General features: G+C 43.5%; 1 protein-coding gene across 2 annotated transcripts in view; it reads right to left on the reverse strand.

Annotated features, from left to right (window-relative positions):
- CSMD1 (CUB and Sushi multiple domains 1) overlaps positions 1 to 20,141 on the reverse strand; it is a 1,521,983-nt gene that overhangs the window by 15,946 nt on the left and 1,485,896 nt on the right. The window contains exons 56-65 of one of the 2 annotated variants that reach the window (XM_084758079.1): positions 18,011 to 18,184; positions 16,953 to 17,135; positions 13,611 to 13,787; positions 12,786 to 12,965; positions 9,516 to 9,689; positions 8,730 to 8,903; positions 7,482 to 7,555; positions 4,626 to 4,737; positions 2,769 to 2,948; positions 1,476 to 1,520 (exon numbers count right to left, since the gene is read on the reverse strand). In XM_084758079.1, coding sequence (XP_084614205.1) covers positions 1,476 to 1,520; positions 2,769 to 2,948; positions 4,626 to 4,737; positions 7,482 to 7,555; positions 8,730 to 8,903; positions 9,516 to 9,689; positions 12,786 to 12,965; positions 13,611 to 13,787; positions 16,953 to 17,135; positions 18,011 to 18,184 — 1,473 coding nt within the window. The remainder of the gene's footprint in view (positions 1 to 1,475; positions 1,521 to 2,768; positions 2,949 to 4,625; positions 4,738 to 7,481; positions 7,556 to 8,729; positions 8,904 to 9,515; positions 9,690 to 12,785; positions 12,966 to 13,610; positions 13,788 to 16,952; positions 17,136 to 18,010; positions 18,185 to 20,141) is intronic. The other variant, XM_084758080.1, reaches the window with a different exon arrangement.

A 20,141-nucleotide genomic window follows, 5' to 3' on the forward strand; every position in this document is an offset into this window, starting at 1 on the left:
AACCCACTAAGTACCTTACTTTATGTTACTTAAACCAATTGTCTTTAAAGCAAACATTTGCCCTTTAGAATCTGCATGCTTAGCTGAGGACATTGCTATATGTGGTCCAACTATTGCCTTGAGCCACCATGGTCTGAGCCTGACATGGTCGCTTCACCATGTGAGGACAGCCTGGCTGTGCAGAATTAGGAAGAACCTAGGGCTTAGGTCTCAGTTTCGGAGTTGAGTTAGTCGTCAATCGTAGATCCAATGCTTTCATGTAAGGTCCTTTTCATGTCACTATCTGTCTCACTACTGGTTACATGCAAGAATAAGGCTAAGATTAGGTTGCTGAGCTACAGTATAATTGACTACTCTGTCCAACACCAGCTTTAAATTATCACTGCCCTTTGAGAGAGTAAAAGGCATACTGATGCTAATATTTGTGCCCACAAAGCTGTTTGTAGCAATTTCAACATCTGTAACACAAAACTGGCAAATAAAAATCAGGGTTAAAAACTACAATAATAAAAGCATATTATGTGTAGCTCCCCAGGAGTAAATGTTGCTTTGCAAAAGTGTTGGCTCTGTCATTGATTTATTAGTTATATTTAAGTAGGATAACTCAAAAGATCAAAGTGTATTTTTTTTTCTTTTGTGTAGACTGGGAGAGTTCCCTACTCCCACTGGTGGGTTTTTTCCTTTCATCTGAGAATTGAAGAAGCAGGTAGCACTTTGAGCTATCAGCACTGTAAGCAGCTTTCCAGGTATATTCTGAAATAGTATTTTGTATCCAAGAAACCAGGGCTAAAACATGGATACGGAAAGTACTAGTCAAATCATTTTGTATATTTGCAAAGTTTTACTATTTCTGGTTAAAAGAAAAATCAATCATGGCTTAAAACAAAACATGAGGATACGCTTTGTTCATTCAAAGCACATTTAAATTTCTAACAGGATCCACTGTGCAAATGGTTTCCAACTGTGATACCTTTCTTTGGGAACAGCATGGCGGCTATTGAGTTCTCCACGTGACACATTTAGCACAGGCCCATATATGATGGCAGGCTATAATGTTCATTCTAGAAGACAGGATTCCTGAATTATGGAGATACTAGGAAAAAAAATAGGGCTCCACATTTGAACTGCTCAAATAATGACTTTTAAGCTGTCAAATGCCTTGTGTGTGCTAACTCCCTCGAGGAGGGGGATTGCAACCCTATTTATAAGGCTCTCCATCATATCACATGTGGGGTCAAAAAATGCCCAGTGTGTCTTCTAATGAAGCCCTGTCATCACACCAAAGGGTTCCTTGTTATGTGGTGACATTCCACTAACCAGCCACTAGGGTGAAGGAAACAGAGATGTGCACAGGTGTGGTGCTTAACGGTGGACCAACAGATTCAGAAATTTAAAGTCTAAAAGCCGTTTCAATGTGCAGGGCTGAGAACAAATCAGTTTGGAACTGAAAGCTAGAACTCATCCGGTATACGAACCTGGAGTTTTAGTAACTGTTTCATTAACTTCTCTCACTCCTTTACCTACAAGTAAAAAGACAAATTATCATTTTCAAAAACATTTATTTTTCTGGAATCAGGTTGAAAAAAAAATGTCAAATTGAAGTGATGCTCCTTTCTCTGGATTTTTAAAAATGTACAAAAGATTGTACGCATGAACACTCTAGACCCAGGTATTTGCAGCGGAATCTCCTTGTGTTTGTGGAAATGCTGAGCTCGGTGTTTGGCCCCGTGTTTGTGCCTCTACCGTGGAGGTCCGCACAGAAAGTGCTACAATAGAGAGCCTTGCAAATGAGGGTGGCCAAGGGTGACTTCTTGACAGCCTCTGAGTGGACACTGCCTCCAACAACAGGAAATATCCCAAGGGAGGAAAATGTCATAATCCCTCATTTTCCTAATCCTACCACATCTGCACATTTTTAAGTTAATATTGAGGAATGTCATCGTTCTTCCCCAGGACATTGTTGAATCTGGTCAAAGTCAGATTTCTAAGCCCTTAGCTCTTAGAGCACTGTACTAAACTACAAGCTATTTTCTAATATTTGTTATCTCCTAGTTAAGATAAGGAATGAGACTTTTACTTAGAACTGTGACTAAATGGGCTCCAGGTAGTTCTAGCTGAGTTGGGGTACCTAGCACTCTGAGATGTCTGCACACGTTGCTCAGCGATTGTCACATACGGTGTGCTGGGTCCGATGCTGGTGGCCTCTCTCATCAGATCCAGCCCAGACTTAGCCCTCCCCTCAGTAAACCTATGCATTGGTGAACGGCTAAAGGCACTGTTTCCATGCTAATTGTGCCTGCAATCTTAAGTAGGAAAACCAATATCAATAATTGAAAAACAGGTGTTTCACCACCCAATGGCATGTGGCCTTGAGAGTAACACAGGTTATTTGACATATGCTCAGATTGCTGATAACATTCATTGACTCATCTCATTTTAAAGAAATGCATTTTCTGACATCATAGTGCATATATTGTTCTCTTAACTCAGCATGTTTTTTCTTTATCTGAGCAGCTTTCCTCTTTCAGCTCAAAATTCAGTTAGTAATAAAGTCTATGCATCCGTTTAATCCTGCTCCTGAGTTAGACACTCGCTGTGCACATGTCCATGACACAGAGCCCGGGCGCTGTGGAACACTGTCAGCGGTTCACTGATGGGACATCACAATGACACCTGAGGGTCTCCTGACTTGCACACTAGCCTGACCACAGGGGCAGATCCCCCTTTGCTCTTTAGAACTGCACCTCACACCTCGACTAGGGACTTACTTTTACAAATAGGTGATTTTCCTGTCCATTTCATATCTGCTTTGCACGTCCTGTGTTCAGATCCACCGGCAAGGAAAAATCCCGGATGGCAGGTGTAGACTAAAGTGTAGCCAAAGGCTGGAAGATCGATGGCTCTCACATCTGCATGGGCTGGGGTCTCTGGCTGCCTGCAGGCATGGGCTGAAAAGGCATTTACTCTATTAAAAAGCAATATGATTTTCTGTTCCTTGTGAAACTTCTACTACATTACATATGTCTATAGGAACTAACAGAGAAAACATCTACAAAAGAATATGGAGTTAGGGATTATAATATGTGAGAAATATGTACAAACACACAATATATGTATATGTACATATGTGCATATATATACATATATGTGTATAATTATGCCTATAAATTTAGAGAACAGATCCTAGCTTTAATAAAAACAGAATACTTTGGTATGATATAAGAGACATAACATATTAAGAATCCTTAGTGGGGCTGGAGAGATGGCTCAGTGTTTAGGGTAGCTTGCCACTAGCCTAGGTGACTTGAGTTTGTCCCCCAGCATGTCAGGTGGGTCACAACCGACTAGTACTGCAGCTTCAGGGGCCTGGCACCTCCTCTACCCTCTATGCATGTGTGCACACAGGTAGCACATACTCATATAGTCATGTATGAATGAAAAAAGAAAATAAATCTTTAATAACTCTTAATAACCACTCCAATAAGCTAATGTACATGGACCAGTGCATACTCAGATAATATGCTTTGATCCTTGTCAGGTAACTTCAATGATATTTATTAACTAGATGAGTATTAAAATTTGACGTGTTTTAACAGTTTAGTTAAAAAATTGTAAGCTCTTATTTTTTTTAAAATATTATTTGGGAAGAAATGAAGTTGGAATAATCATGCCCTACCACAAGTAACCTCATTTTGTAATGCTCACACAAGTCTTCAGTTAAGGATGAAAATAAAGCAAGCCCACAGTTTTACAGTTGTGAATTTAGTTGCTTTAAGTATTATCAATGGTTGATATTTTAGCAAGTTTTCAATCTTTATTCCTGCATTATAGCAAGCTTCATGACATGCATACGCATATCTGAGTATGTGAGTGTATAATACACACTCAGTGCATGGCTTCTCCACATGGCTGGGTACTGCGGTAGATATGTTAGCCTTGCAGTAAGTGACGCCTGATTACTCTGACAAAGAGGTCCACAATCAATCCTGCCTTGCCTGCCATCGCGATAACTTTTCAAAGCATTCAACTAATGCTTTTATGCTCAACAATAGCGTGGCACAGGGTTACCTAAGATAAATGGTGGGTGATACGAATCGCTTAGCTAACATTCCTACATCACTTTCTTATTCTCATAATTGAATCACAACGTAAAATTCCCTCTGTCCATCGCTGATCAAATGATTAGCTGTTATATCCTTCCACTGACTCTCTAGCTACACGGCCATGCTGAGCGCATAGGCTCCTTGACTCAGTCAGTGGAGTATAAACACGTGCTCAGGGGTCTTCTGCCAAACGCTGCTGAGTTTGAAGTCTTTCCTTGTGTTGGGTTTCTGACATTTGCCTCACAGCCTCTGGGAACCCAGTTCTCTGTCATCTGCTGACTCCTTCTACCTCCCCAGATGTTTCTGGGGCATCAGATCTTGGGGCTGAAGTTTGTCATTACCACCCAGCCCTCAGCCTGGTTGGTTTGACTCATCGAGGAGTTGCAGGAGCATTTTGGGAAATGTACAGATTTAGAATTAGAGGATGAGAAATAAACATAGCCCCCACGTCTCTTTACAGCCTCCCCAGAAGCTGAGCGCTTCGCAGACACTTGGCAGCAGCTCTTGCAGCTGTAGACTTACGTATGCACTCTGTCTGGATCCCGCTCCACGTTAGATTTGCAAGGCAGGTCCGTGTGGTGGAGCCTTGGATGTGGTAACCCTTCCTGCATCTGAAGAACACAGTGCTTCCAACCTGAAGAGAAAAGTGACAGGTCTTCAGAGGAAGGACAGCACCCCAGAACCAGGGACAGCATAACAGGGACCTTTGCTCCTGAGCCTCTGTGGGGATCTTCACACCACTTCTAGATGCATGATGGAGCATCACACTCAAAAGAGACTAAGTGCTGAGTACCAGGAGGCTAAAGGGAAGGCCCAGGAGCAGGATCTGACAATCAACACAGTTGTTTATTTGGGTAGAGAGAGTACGTTTTAGCATGTTGGCATATGGATGTAATTCAGAAGGCTGAGACAGGAGGATCGTGAGTTCTAGGTGAGCCTGGACTGAGATTCAGGTCAGCCTGGGTTTAGACTGCAACCCTGTCTCAAACAACAAATACAAACAAATGTGTGCTTTCTCTCCATAATGTCAGAAGCCTCCCTCTTTTATTTGTGCCTATTGGTTTATTTTCTCTCCCTTTGCTCCACATATATGAAACCACAGACAGCACAGGGGAGGGGGTGGAGGACTTGCTTTTGTTAAGACTCTGGACTTGGGCTTCCTACTGTGCCTTCCTGGGATCCATCCAAACAGGATGGGTCCAGATCTGTGAACAATGTCAACTGCCTGAACAACTCCCCATCCATCTCCCACTTCATCTGGAGACTTTGCTTGTGCCTTAGCTCTCTGCTTCTCTCCTCCTGTCCTTCCACACAGGAGCTGTGTTCTTCAGGAGCCTCGCCATGAACCTAAGTCACCAGGCACCCAGTGTCAGAGCTTCCCCTACATTCTTTCTCCTGTCCCTACCCTAACCATGGGAGTTTCCAGAAAGCCACATTTTTAAAAATAATGCCCTATGGTGATGCTCTGGGTACACCCAATATATATGACTTCCATAGCTGGGATGTAAACACAGGCAAGACAGAGCAACAACTGCCAGGAGAAGGCTGTCTGTTGTGAAACAGCTCTGCCAGGCCCTGATGTGTCCACAGCATTCCTCGTGCACCAGGCAAGAGTCCACGGGTTTAAAAATCCATTTCTATGAATCTCAGAGGTTTTTAAACTGTTCTTTGTCTTCTCTGGAACACTAGCCTGAACCATTCTTTACGTGCTCCCTCCCCTCTGGGGGATTTTGGAAAAACTATATTCAAAACCATGAGAACCCAGCCAGCGTGTTGAGTGAGAGATGTGGTCAGGGTGTGCTCTGAGCACAGGATACAGTAGAAGTGGGAATTTATAATCCATAAAAACAAATTTACCTAAAGTTCTCATTAAGCACTGCTACCAACTGGAGAGAAATAACAGACTGTCCCCTTCCAAGCAGGGGTGGCTTTGACCAGATATGACCTCTCAGGCTTCCTGGTGACACAATGACAGCATGTACCAGTAGGGAGAGGAGGAGTCTCGCCATTTACTGGCAGAAGAAACCACAGAACCCCATTCAGTAAAGCAGCTTCAGCCTGATGTGCGAATCCACGGGACCTGAACTGTGACTGTATGGGACAGGAGATGACTAGCCAATCCGGGTACTCTCTCCACTTACACGATTCGTATAGTACAAGTGGAGCATCCCAGAACTTAAGAGCAAGTTCAAGACAGCAAATCTCTGGTTCTAATTAAAGAGAAAGGAGACCCTGGGGAGGCTGCGTCTCCCAGGTGCAGCCTTAGCTTTAACACGCCATGTCAGCATCTTTTAAAAGATAGATAGGCATGCTGCTGGGAGCTGCTCACTATTATCTTTGAGACATCTCTCCATCTTTATCAGCTTCGTGTGTGGCTCCAAGGACTCAGGGTACTTCTAGCATCTCTGTGACTGTAGGTCATGTCCAGGTAGGCTAAGAAATTCTGACATCTGTAGCAGGCAACCAATAGTAAGGTGAGCCAATGAGAACAGGTAGCCATTTATTTTCCAAACTACTGAGCATTGCCCTGTCTGAAAGCATTTATCTGAAGCCCCAGGCCATACCTGGATCATAATATAAACTCTACTAAATTCAACCCACCTACTGTGAGAATTGCTCTGCGGGACACCAAAAAGAAGTGACAAAAGGAAAAAGATGGACAGAACAGGCAAAACTGGAAATGCTTGAGCTCTCCTGAGAGACAGGATGAAGTGGCGGAGAGAAAAGACTTTTATTCCAAATTGGTGAGGTGGTTAACTTGAAAACAGCCAAGTACATCTAATTTTGGGTGTCTGAGTGATGCCACAGAGGGCCAGGTGTCACTTGAGGAAATCAAAGTGAGGATGGCTGATTCTTGCCAGATCAAACTTGTCATCTTCCATTTGAATCATTTTTCCATTAACTGTAGTACTAATACACATTAAATTAAAGGCAAAAGGACATTCCAAAGAGATATGCATGTGCCAGCAATTCAAGGTACTTTCCGACGTCTTACAGAGAATGGAAATCACATCAAGGCTTGGTGTGGGGGCTGGAAGGCATTTCTTCTGGTTTTGCTTTTTTTTCTGGACGTGCGTGTCATTTTCCAACTATATATAGTCAGTCCTCAAATGGAGTTTTCCATGTGTCAGTAACAAGTTACTCTGACTTGATAATGGTCCTTTTTGTCACTAAACCAAAAATATAGAATCATGTGTGCCTCCCAGTGAAATTACTATAGCCGTTGGCACAATGCTAACAAATAGGTTCACAGGCTTGTGTGTAGAAGGCCTAGAAGAAGTTCTGTGTCAAAATATAAAATGACTAATATCAATGTGCACATGATTGCTATCAGCTAGGACTCATGAATCTAGGACATAGAAAATGTAAATAAAGTACCTCGTATCCTTTAGAGCTATTCTGTATTCCAAAGTGGGGAGTGCCAGGGTCTGGGCAGGCCGTGTGTGCTGGATCTGCAATTCACAATTAAAAATAAATTATCATGCCTTTATTGAAAGATCCTGCAAATTTAGAAAATGTTTTCAAATGCATATGATATTTTATACAAATTGTTGAAATAAGGGGCTGCCTTTATCTCCTCTGAAATCCTTGAAGCTTCATCAATTTTAAGTAGATTTGCATATTCAACTCTAATCTGCATATTTGCATCTATTTGAGAATAGCCCATTCTTCCTGGCTCTCTGGTGTAAGTCCCCCCCCTTGTTCCTGAATATTCAAGTCTCTCCAACTGTTTTCTACTCTGATCTTTTGGTTGGTACAGATTTCCTGGTCATCACAGATACTGTACACATTTACTGTACTGTACACATTTATTGGTCATTACAGTTGTTCACCCATATTAGTCCCTATATTTTTAGATAAAATTTTCAAAATGAAAAGCATATATACTATCCCAGTGGAAGCTTCCAGAAGCTCCTGGCAATCCATCAGAGTATTTTCCAAATACATGGAATGTAATCAAAGAAATGGCTACACTGTTACCTGTACAAAATAACACAGATCCTGCTTGAAAGGTTTTTTTAAAATGTTTTCCCTAGATATACTGAGAAATCTGGACAAGGAAGGCACTGTGAATACAAAGCTATTTACCATGCAGAACTTAAAGCCAAGTGGCAGGAAATATTCCCAGAGTCAGAAATACAAAGTTTTATGGAAAATATTTCTAATGTTGCCTTTAGTTTTAGGTATAAACAATTTGATTTCCTAGAAAATTGCCCAAGCTCGTCATTAATTACTTTACTGTAAACTTGCACAAGAGTCTCAGTAAAAGCTGCGGGTGCGGGAGGGCGTTGCTAGGGGATGGGGATCATTGCATCCTTCAGCACTCTCGTTCCCCCAGAGACAAAGGTGTAAGCTGACTGACAGAGCATCTGACAGGGCATCTTTCCTATCAGAGCTGGAACACTTCCACAGACGACATCTTCTCACCTGACCCCCACTCAGAGATGTAACACTTCCCACTGGGCAAGCCTCTCCCCTCAGAGCTGCAATGCCTCCACTGGGAAAGCCTTTCCCTTTAGAGCCCTAACACAAGGGCACCGTGTATGACACAGTCACAAACAACCTCCACACTAATGTGTCCTCATTGTACAGCCCCCCACACCCTCAGCTGTGACAGTGCATTACCGATACAAGTGGGCTGGACCCCACTCCATGTGCCATCCGCCTGGCAGGTTCTCCTGGAGGAACCCACTAACACAAATGGTGGTTTGCATTGGATGAAGACCTCAGACTTAAAGGTGAAACTTTTTCCACTGAGCCGTCCCTCTGCCGGAGTGCCAGGATCACCACAGAACACAGCTGGGGAAAGAAACAGGCCATGTCAGCACTCAACATGTCTGGGCTAGGCTAGCCTAGTAATTCTTTTAGGATCCTATGGGATTCTTCAGTGTTTGCAGTCAACCAGCACACTCCTAAGGAGAAGGCACAGCGACGGCTGATGATATGGTGATGGGTAGCTATGTTTAAAAGGTTTAAAATCTCTGTGCTTGAGAGAACTATAAAGGGAAAATCAGACCTCCAACTGTTAAGGGCTATTAAGGGTTAAAACCTTTTACTACTTTTTCTGCTTCTGTAAATAAGCTTTGCAGGATCTGACCTTCTGCTTGCAAGAACAAATTGTAACTTTGTATCGTTTGCTATTATAAACCCCCGACTGAAGTGGCTGGATACTCACTCTCTGGAATCCTTGGGCCGGTAGTGTGTAGACCCGGCCTTTGTATCTGAATAAAAGCCAACTTGTTACAACGTATTAATGGTCAGACTCTGAAGGATTCCAGACACATAAGAGCACCTGCTTTTGGATGCCTGTGCTCAAGTTTATACACTCTGACCACTGTTACACATCACTATGCTGCTGGAAGGGCCCTTGAGTGTCTGGGATCCCAGGACTCATATCACCGTAGGACTTACGCAGGCACTGAGGGACTTCTCCTTTCCACACTCCACGCCCTTCACAGGACAGGATGGCCGAGTGGGAGAGCTGGTAGCCGTCCACACAGCTGTAGCTTATGCTGGCGCCCCATCGGAAGTCTGATCCCTCCACCTTCCCGTTTGGCACCAGCGGAGGCTGACCGCACAGGACAGCTGTTGCCAAGAACAAACAGGCCGAACATTGATTGGCACGGCAGCAGAGCTGTATGTGCCCACCCCAGCCCCGCCCACCACATCTTTCACTGTGGCTCATATCACAGCTCTGAGGACTATTTGTGCCATCGCACTCATCCTAGATCTTACCGTGAATCACACAACCACAGCACCTAAGAGAGTGTGGGACACCTGTATCCATGTCCCTAAACCACATCTCCCACTGTGCCTCCTGTCATGGCTTCCCCCTGAATTGCTAAAGCCTTTTTAAACACAATAACTACTGACAAAACAGTAACATCATGAGAGTTTTTCTCTAGTTATTTCTTTTTAGCTCAGATAGAGTGTGTAAAAGTAACAATGAAGTAAAGACACAAGGTAGTGCAGGATAAAACAGGATCAAATAACCTGTGCTGGTCCAAAGAAAGAAAATTCCTAACTTTATCATTCTATTCCTGATATTAAGAACAAATCTAATGAGGACTTGGTCACGTGACATCAGTAAAGCTTCAAATTTATGATACAGATGGTAAGACTTTCTCCTGGTATCCACAATTTATTTATTTAAAGACAGGATAGAGTTTGCTCCCAAATGTTCATACATTTATTGATAAGAATTTTCTATTTTCTTTTTTTTCTTTTTTCCTTTTTTTATTAACTTATTCTTGTTACATCTCAATGGTTATCCCATCCCTTGTATCATCCCATTCTTCCCTCTCTCCCATTTTCCCCTTATTCCCCTCCCCTATGACTGTTCCTGAGGGGGATTACCTCCCCCTGTATATGCTCATAGGGTATCAAGTCTCTTCTTCGTAACCTTTTGTCCTTCCTCTGAGTGCCACCAGGTCTCCCCCTCCAGGGGATATGCTCAAATGTGAGGCACCAGAGTACGTGAGAAAGTCATATCCCACTCTCCACTCAACTCTAAAGATTTTATTACATGTATTTTTGTGTGACTAGGTGCATATGGGTGCAGGTGTCTGAGGAAACCAGAGGTATTGGATCCCTTGGAGCTGGAGTCATGTGTGGCTGCAAAGCCCCAACATGGGTGCTAGAAACCAAACTTGGCTCTTCTACAAGAGCAATGCACTCTTTTAGGCACTGGACCCCACCACCACCACACACCCCAAATAACTTTAAAAAAAACTAGTTTATAAGTGGTTGAACTTGCTTCTGTGAAATGACACTCACTAAGGTTTTATTAGTTTTAGAGTTCAGTATCTATTTTCTGGGATAGGCCAAAGGCAAAGCAAGAACATTGATTGGGTCATTGTGTGGTGATGGCTTGTAGGTCCAGCCTTCCCAGACTCCAGACCTTATTATAAAATGGGAAAGTCCCCCAAGCAACATGTGAAAATTCACTCTGAAGACAACAGCTTCCTGAGTTGGGAATCAATGGCACCTTGAGTGGCAGCAGGCAGCAAGGGAGGCCATGCCTACAAGTGTTTATACCCACGCATGCCAGCTCAAGGGGGAAGGAAGCACATGTCGGCACACAGCAGCCGCCATATGCATTTAGCAGGAGGAAGAGGGCCCAGGCTGTGACACTTGACCTTCTGTTCATTTAGTCATTTGCTCGGCAAATATTCCTGAGAACTTGTCAGAGCTGATTGGGGGAACATATGTGTACACCCGAGGACCATCCCAGAAACGCTCTAGGTGGGAATAGGATGAACACCAGGGCTCAAAGCATGTGAGCATTGGGGAAAGGCCAAGAAGAGTCAGAGTTGGGGTGGGGAATATCAAGGAGCATTGCGGTGCTAACTAGGGTATGATGGGTGCTACTTGAAGGGGTCACAGTCCCGAGAAGCAGGCGGAGTGTGGGGTCAGCTGCAGAGTGTCACTACGCATTCATTGGTGCCTGTCACAAAGCAAATGTGATGCTGAGTAACCAATGAAGTAGAAGACCAAAAAATAAAAGGATGTGAACCCCTTAGACACATTGGGAAGAACAAGGGTGACCCGATGGCGTGTCCTGTCAGAGGGGTGGAGCTGTGGGCATCAAGGACTCAGGATGCCTCACAACACATTCACGAGCTCAGGAGTCCTTCAGAGACCCAGCTGACAGAGTCTTTCCTGAGACCGTCACAGGGCCCCACTTCCCATTCTTCCGCCTTTGTTCTTGATCAGGTGAGGAAAATGCCACATGTCTATGCATGGCCACCGTAGCTTCCTAGCATCAGCCTTTCTTTTCCCTCTCGTCCCACTCCTCCAGGTCAGCAAACAGAACACAGTACGATGCTTCATCTTCTGCTTATGGCAAGATAAGCAGAGCCCTGGTGTTCCCAGGACTCTCAGCCCCACTTCCCTGTGACCACCCCATCTGGCCAAAGGCTGCCCCTTCTCTGAGTGTTGGACTGTGTAAGCCACAGCCTTCCTGAGCCTTCTCAGTGTGTGCCCATCTTCCCTCTTTATATCTGACCCCCAGAATATTCCAGCGCTAATCTTTGATCTGTATCCTGCCGTGGTCAGATGACCAGCTGGTGTACCTTGTGCCTCTACATTCCTCAAACTAAACTCGCCATCAGGTCGCAAATGCGTGAGGACCACCGGCAGCTTATTTCCCAAGAGGGTCTAAAGTTCCCACATCTAGAGCAGCAATTCTCAACCTATGGGTTTTGACCCCAAATGGGGGTCAAATGACCTTTTCACAGGGGTTACCTAAGACCATCAGAAAGCACAGACATTTACATTACAGTTCTTAACAGTAGCAAAATCACAGTTAGGACGTAGCAACAAAAATAATTTTATGGTTGGGGGCTCATTACCACATGAGGTTGTATAGTAAAGGCTCGCAGCATTGGGGAGGTTGAGAATCACTGCTTCAGAGATAGGGTGAGTTACCTGGACCTTACCTTCTCCACATGGGGATTCTAGGCTTAAGCCATTCGCTTTACCCCTCCATGACTCAGTTTCCCCCACCTATTAAACTGTTACCAATGAGTCAGGAAAATACAGTGAGTGGATATTTACAAATAGGTTGAGAAGAATTCCCAAGACACCTGGCTGCTGAAACAGCATCGTAAAGCACAAAATAAGTACACCACAAGCCTGTAAAGACTGGGTCCACAATGCCAAATGAATGGTGGCACACACCTTTGCAGAGGGGCCGGCTCTGATTCCAGGTGCCATCTTTGGTGCAGCGGATTGTGGGTGATGCTGGGGGCTCCATCAGGTAGCCAGGGTTACACTGATAGCTCACAGTCTTGTTGAAAGTGAAGTCTGTCCCAAACTGGATGCCATTGGGCAGTGTGCCAGGATCCCCACAACTGATGACTAAGAGGCAGGTAGCAGAAAACAGAGATGCAAATTATCATGACAAGAATCAAACTCTGAGTGCTGCTCTTCTGAGAGACAGCAGGCAACCAGAGTGGTGCCCAGCCCAAGGGCAGAGACTCTTCCGACCTGCAGCCAAGAAGCTGTGTTTGGAACTGTTAATTGCTGCCCTATTGGTAGGTGGCAGAACAGATGCCACACCTTGCTGTTCCTGATCGGGACATACCCATAGCTATAGACAAGAAAAAACAGCTTATTTCTTTTTAAACTTGGTAGTCTGGAGCCAGAGAGGCCTTGTCTTTCTCTACCATCCTTCCTTCATTACATCAGTTAAATAGCTTTCAGCTATATATGTTAAAGAAGCAGAATCTTTTGTTTTCTGTTTTTCGAGACAGGGTTTCTCTGTCCTCGACTCACTTTGTAGACCAGGCTGGCCTCGAACTTACAGAGATCTGCCTGCCTCTGCCACCCGAGTGCTGGGATTACAGGCATGCACCACTTCGCCCAGCTAAGAAGCAGAATCTTAAAATATCACACCGGATGATTTTAAAGAATCAATATATTTGGAAACCCCACTGTCTCTCTCAATTGATGGGCTGCATGCCCCCTCCCCCAACCCTTGCCTTCACCTGACCGGGTACTGACTTGTACAGTCAGGGGCTGTGCCTGTCCACGTCCCATTGGCTGTGCAGTGCCGAGTCATGAGCCCAGAGGTCTTGTAGCCTTCCCAGCAGGCGTAGATGACAGAGCTGGAGAAGAGGATACCATCGCTGCTCAGGACCATCCCGTTGGTGGGCGTGCCCGGGTTTCCACAGGACACAGCTGTGAGGAAGCAGATGGTGGCCCACAGGGAAGTAAGTCAGGACTAAAGCTTAAGACAGGAGAGGCCAAGGAGGATGGGTTCCTTATAGCAATGTGGGAACACTTGCACAGAATAAATTTAGCCTCTGTCGTAGCTGACCCTCAGATTTATTTGTGATTGGCCACGAATGTTAGAACTATACTTTCACATCTTTTCTGATCAAAACACTATTTAAAACACCAAAAATCCAATGCTTTGCTACTCTGATCTTGAAAGTACCTTTAAACAAGGTAGAACTAGCATGAATTTTAAGAAGTATTATATGACATTAGAGCTCAAACGCATCTTCCTTCATAGCATTCTTTATTTGTTGGAAATCTGGAAAAATATGGCTGCATGTTATATCCCTCGGAGAGATCACTTGGGACTCAGAGAGTATCTCAGGACTGTAAGTGACTGTACCTGTTGGGGAGTGGTCTCCCTCATGTTATCAAATCTACCCACAATGTATAACTGGTTGGCCCAAGATGTCATTTTTCATTGTTCTCAAAACTACCTTAAGGCCTCCTATGGGCACTGAGATCTCAGGGCAATAGGGCAGGACTCTTATTCACTGTGCGTACCTTAGCCATCACACAGAGGACGCACCCACTTCTACTGCAGACAAGCCATAGTGATGGCTTTAATGTTGGATGTTTTGTCATTTTTATTTGAGACCATCATCAGAATAATTGTTGTATTTTGACTTTGACCCCATTACAATGATGTGACAGAGAAGACAGTAAGTCATGAGATAATTATGGGAGAGTAATAAAGAGAGTACAGCATGAAACCCTCTGAAAGCAGTCAACACGCTAGAAAACATTCTTTCGTATTCAGTTGTTCCACATTCAAAGCTAGTCCAGAGAACAAAGAAAGATTCATTTCTTTTAAAATATGGAAGAAATCAGTCCATTCTTACTTCATACAGAATATCCGTATATGCTCAAATTGAGTTGATTTTTGATGGTAAAACAAAGTAAGCATATCAGTGCTCCTCTGCCTGCGCCTGTGCTAGTCATAACTAATCAATAGTAGCACTCTTTCAGTATGCATTTCTTTAGCATCATGTCATAGCTACTTTGTGGTTAGTTGTGCGGATGGAAAGTCTCTCAAAAAGTAAAAAATTTAAAAAAGGATCACATGTAGTCCAAACCAGAACCTAAATCATTGACAAAGGATGACTGTGACACTTCTGCCTGACCATATTTGCTAAGGTGACCCATGTGTACTGCTTTCCAAGTCACCAACGCAAGACCAAATTAATCAGCTAATTGGTGAGAATCATTCAATTTATCATATAAGCAAATATATGTTAGTGAGTTTCTCCAACAATGATGATTTCTGAATACTGAGACATTTCCTTTTAAATATGGCATTCTATAAAGTAAGGTTTATAATTAGATTTCTTTCTTTCTTTTCTATTTAACAGCAAGAAACACATCCATTGCCTGTCATACCAGTGAAATACAGACGGAAGGCAGTGCCAGCCTGTGTTTTTTGGAGAGACACTGATAACTTATGACAGATGAGGCTGTGATATTAAAAAACAAAGGTTCTATTTTAGTTTCTAGAAAACAATGATACTTTGTAAATTATAAGTTAAGACTTCACTATATTCTGTTTCTAGGGTTTTTTGTTTGTTTGTTTGTTTAAAATGCATCTTTGACCTCATATTCTGACTATGTGACTTGTTCTGCTAAGATACAATTTTGTGTAAGTTAATTCACAGCAAAATGTAACTAATTCTAAACATTTTATTGTTTAGTATCAGCAGAGCCCACCTAGGATTTGGCACTAGACAGATGGCTAGTTACACTGTACTGAACTCTGAGAAATTTTTGCTAAGTGAATTTATATAGACAATAGTTTCCAACTCTACACGTAATGTAATTAACTGTAAAAGGGGTAAGATAAGATACCCCCAAGTGCTACAATGTGTGGAATGTCGCATGTTTTGCCTACAAGTGGCAATGACAAGACAGCATGTAGCTCAGGTTATCTCCGTCGATGCTACACTTTTATTGCTTTAGTTGAAATTATGAGAAAGCGAAAGATTTGTTCAATACAACTTAAATCAAATGGCATCATCATTGCGAAGCAACTTCCTGAGCAAGGGCCTTGGAAGCATTTGCTAATGAGACTGTGGTCAAGAGAACCGACTGCTAACCAAAGCCAAGGTAATGTAATAGAAATCTACAGGTATGTGTTATTAAACTATCATCGGTATATAAGTCATTTGGTCTTTATATGAAAGTTTTTAAAGGTTTTCTTTCCTGACTCGTGAGTTCCTTTTACAGTGCATCCCAGTTTCCCATTGTGGGTGTAAGGTTTTCAGTAGATTAAGAAACAGCAAGGGAACTGGTGCCTGAAGCCTTGCTTAAGACTTCTAAGAGATTCAGTCCCCAGTGGTGACCGTGCAAGAGCGTCTTCAAGTCCTTCAAATTATATAGAAAATATTTTATCCACACAGAAATACCCTAGCATAATCTTTTGAGACCCAAAACTTGAGATAGGCTTACGTGCATATCTGCTAGTTAAAGGGATAGCTGCCTACATTCTGATGCTGTTTTCTGAACTTCAAGCACATTGTTATAAAGCACATCTCAGTTCTTCTTTGCCTAAGCCAGACTTGGGAGACACCTGGTGTGCTACTATAAAGGACTCGTGGTGCCCACTGTTGACAGGTGGACCATCCCTGCTTCCTACTGAAATCAGATGTATTCACTCCAACATGCCACGCAGATTATAACTCTGGATTGCTTTGCAGCTCCTGTTCATGAAGGCACCAGCAGAATGAAACCTGAGGGGACTGAAGTGCTCCCAGCCTGTAGAGATCCTGTCTGACTGAGTTGCTTCTCCTCACTGTCCTGCAGCCTCCTTCCTACACCTTCAGGATCCATACAACAGAGAACCAGTCACAGGCTAGTGTCAGTTTAGAAACCTGCCTTTGTGTGATAAACATCCAAATGCTAAGACCCAGTGTGGGTATCTCTAAGGTTCACTCATAACTTTTGCTGATGCTCTGAAAACTTTTGGGAGAAGGGTTAAAAGCCATCTAGAGACCTCTCAGGATGGCCTCGGCCCCTTTAGGATGAGCCAGTGGTTTGAAGAGTTGGGAGGGCTGAGGGGTTTGAATCACTCACCCTCACACACAGGTTGTACTCCTGACCACGACCCATTCACCAGGCACGCGCGCTCTGCGGAGCCCCGCAGCTGGTAGCCCATCTCACAGGAGAAGCGCAAAAGGCTCTTTGTCTTAAACTCATCCCCAAGACGAGACCCATGTGCAGGAGTCCCTGGATCACCACAAAATCCAGGACTATTTCCTATGGAGAACAAAACACAGGGAATGCATGACTTGTTTAAACAGAGTTGTTTCCTGCAAAACTTCACAGGCTTCTTAAGTACGCTTTTAACATGGATGATGCTTCTGTAGCATCTGGAAAGAAGGATTTTCATCATCATACTTCCTTACAGGGAAGAAACCTAAGACACTGGTTCTCTGTCATTAAAATAAAAATATGGCTAATGCGGAAATAGGATTCTTTGGGGAGAAGTGAAACACTGATGGGTGATTGCAGCAGCATCCCAGGACAGTAAAAAGCACTCTTAGAAAAATTGAGGATGAAGGCGACTATGGATACTAGAGGTGAGAATGTAGGGAAGTAGAGAGGAAGCTTATAATAGATTCAACCAAGGCAAACAAGAGTTCCAACAGGACAATAAAGGGTCCCTGCTGAAGGAAATGGTAAGTGATGGGCTTGTGAGGATGGAGCACGTGCTGCTGCGAGATTCATATGATGGGAACCAGGGATAATGACAGAGATGATGGAGAGGATGTACAGATCTATGAGAATTGGTTTAGTGACATGGGTGAGGATAAAATGATGGTGATCTATGTGGTGGACACCAGTGATAATGGTGAGGAGGGTGCTGATCATGACTTATGTGACGTGGACATGTGACAGACTAATGGTGCTGATGATGGAGATAGTGGTGATCTATGTAATAGGGAACAAGGATGATGGTGAAGATGATGTTGATCTATGGGAAAGGGCCAAAGGTTGTGGTGAAGATGTCAATGTTGGTGACTCCTGTGGTGGGGCCAGAGATGATGGTGATCATCTATACTAGTGATATAATTTGAATCATTACAAACATGTATATAATTGTCAAATATTCTGGGCATAGGGCTCCTCACCTGAACAATGGGGAAGGGCTCCACTCCAATGACTGTCTTCTTGGCAGACTCTCGTGCTGTTGCCTGTGAGGATCTGGCTCCCTTTGCAAGAGTACTGAACTATGGCTCCATATGTAAACAATTCTCCAGTTAGAACAGCATTAGGAGGGACTCCAGGATGCCCACATGATATAGCTGAAGATAAGATTAGAATAAATGAAGATATATGTTTTGCGTAGTAAGGCTTCCATACAGATCTCCCAAGTATTGCCCATTAAGGAACAGGACTTAACTATGTCCTCTCAAGGTTAGAAATGGCTGCTGTCAGATGGCTCCTCCATATTTAGCTACTGAAGAAAAGAAAGGTTGCGAGGTTTTGTTTTACTTAGGAGACCTTTGCTTAAAAGTTGAAATTTACACGTCGGCCTTCAAGGAGAAAAGCACCTGCCCAACTTTATCTGTCTGGCTCTAATTGTATTCCATATGAGCAGAGTGGGGAATTTCTTTCACATGAAAAGCCATATGAGTCCACCAGAACTATTTTCATTACTTTGTCAGTTAACATGATAATCATATACTTTGCTTGGAGACAAGATTATATTGAATTTACTTAATTAAGCTCATCTGTCTAGGAAAACCAGTCTAGTGAGGATTCTTTTAGTGAGTTGTGATCTAAGATGTGTAAGTAAAAATAACAAATGAAAAAACAACTCACCTCCAACATAGTCTTAAAAAAAATCATCTCTGTATTTTCATTCTGATCCTTAAAATTATGCCAATCCAAGTTCATAATATATTGTAAACGCCATTCAGGATCTGGATGAATAGAATCCTGAGTACTGAAATCTCTATCTCCATTTCCTCCTCAGTCTCAAACACAGTGAGGGACAGATCTACTACAATGCTTCATGCAAATAAGGAGCTGGATGGGAGCTGCCAGGGACTTATTCAAACACACAGGTTCAATATCCAAGACTAACTCTATTTGCTTACAAGCAAACTCAGGAGTGATGTGGACCAGAGAGGAGGAGCTGGAGCTGGAAGGTAGAGCCTTCCCTGGGGTCACATTAGGCCCCATTATCTGTGTAGCATTCAGTGCAGACCCACGTTTCATCTAGAGTCCTAAAAGGAAGCCAATTAGACCCCAAACACTCAAATGCTAGGTAAATGACCAATTCTGTGTGAAATAAGAGAACAAAAGGGAAACAATCCAAGGCACAAAGCAATACCAGCACAAAGATGAGGCTGAACCTCGCTGGAGCACAGAAAGTTTTCCTATGAGGCTCTCCTTCCACGTTCTTGTTGTTAAGGACAACAAGTGGGACAAGGAGGGGTAGGACCAGCCAGGCAAGGGACAGGGAGTTTGTTAAATCCTAGAGCCTGCAGATGGAACCATATTAGCATCAGTGCAGTGGCTGATGGGAATCCCCCAGGAGCACAAGAGAACAACAGAAAAGGGGAAGGAACAAAGAAAACTAAGTTCCCTGGGAAATGCCCCAGAGTGTGGAGCTGAGGAAAATGAGCTGCAGACATGCTGATGGGAGGAGAGTGTAGGCACATTCAAAGAGACACCAGTAATCTACAAACACTGCACACCCAGCATTATTCCCTTTCTCTGTGGAAAGCAACCACAGTGTGGAAGTTAAAATGTAAGGCTCTTTCTGTGAAGGACTTGTAAGGGAAACTCCCTTGAAGTGGCAGTGCTTGAAATTCTCCCATACTTGACCACCTCAAAGCGCTACAATTGAGAGGGGCATGAGAAGCACAGAAGTTCCTGGCACAGTGCCACCTCTTTCCTAGGCATCACCAATATGGTGGCATCTTGATTCTAAAGACTGCTTTGTTTCCTCCTGACCAAAGATGCTCAAAGACAGGGATATCTTGGAAGGTGATTTTTTCTGTTCTACAGGACTGTCTCCTTTTGTTTTATTTTCAGGGGTAAACCATCACAGTATGGAGCATGTGTAGACGGATGCATCCTTGTTCATCTCCATCTTCTATACTGAAGAGAGAACAAGTTCTTTGGGAACTTAGTGGCCATTTAGGTCTTCATCTGTGCAGAAGAACACCTCTACCCTTCACAGAGCTGTCCCTTTCCCTGGCTGGGTGAAGTTTGTGTGATGCTGTCTGCCAGCTGGGACCAGTGTTGGCC

This window comes from Acomys minous (genome assembly GCF_964271855.1).
Source record: "Acomys minous genome assembly, chromosome: 15".
Taxonomy (NCBI): domain Eukaryota; kingdom Metazoa; phylum Chordata; class Mammalia; order Rodentia; family Muridae; genus Acomys; species Acomys minous.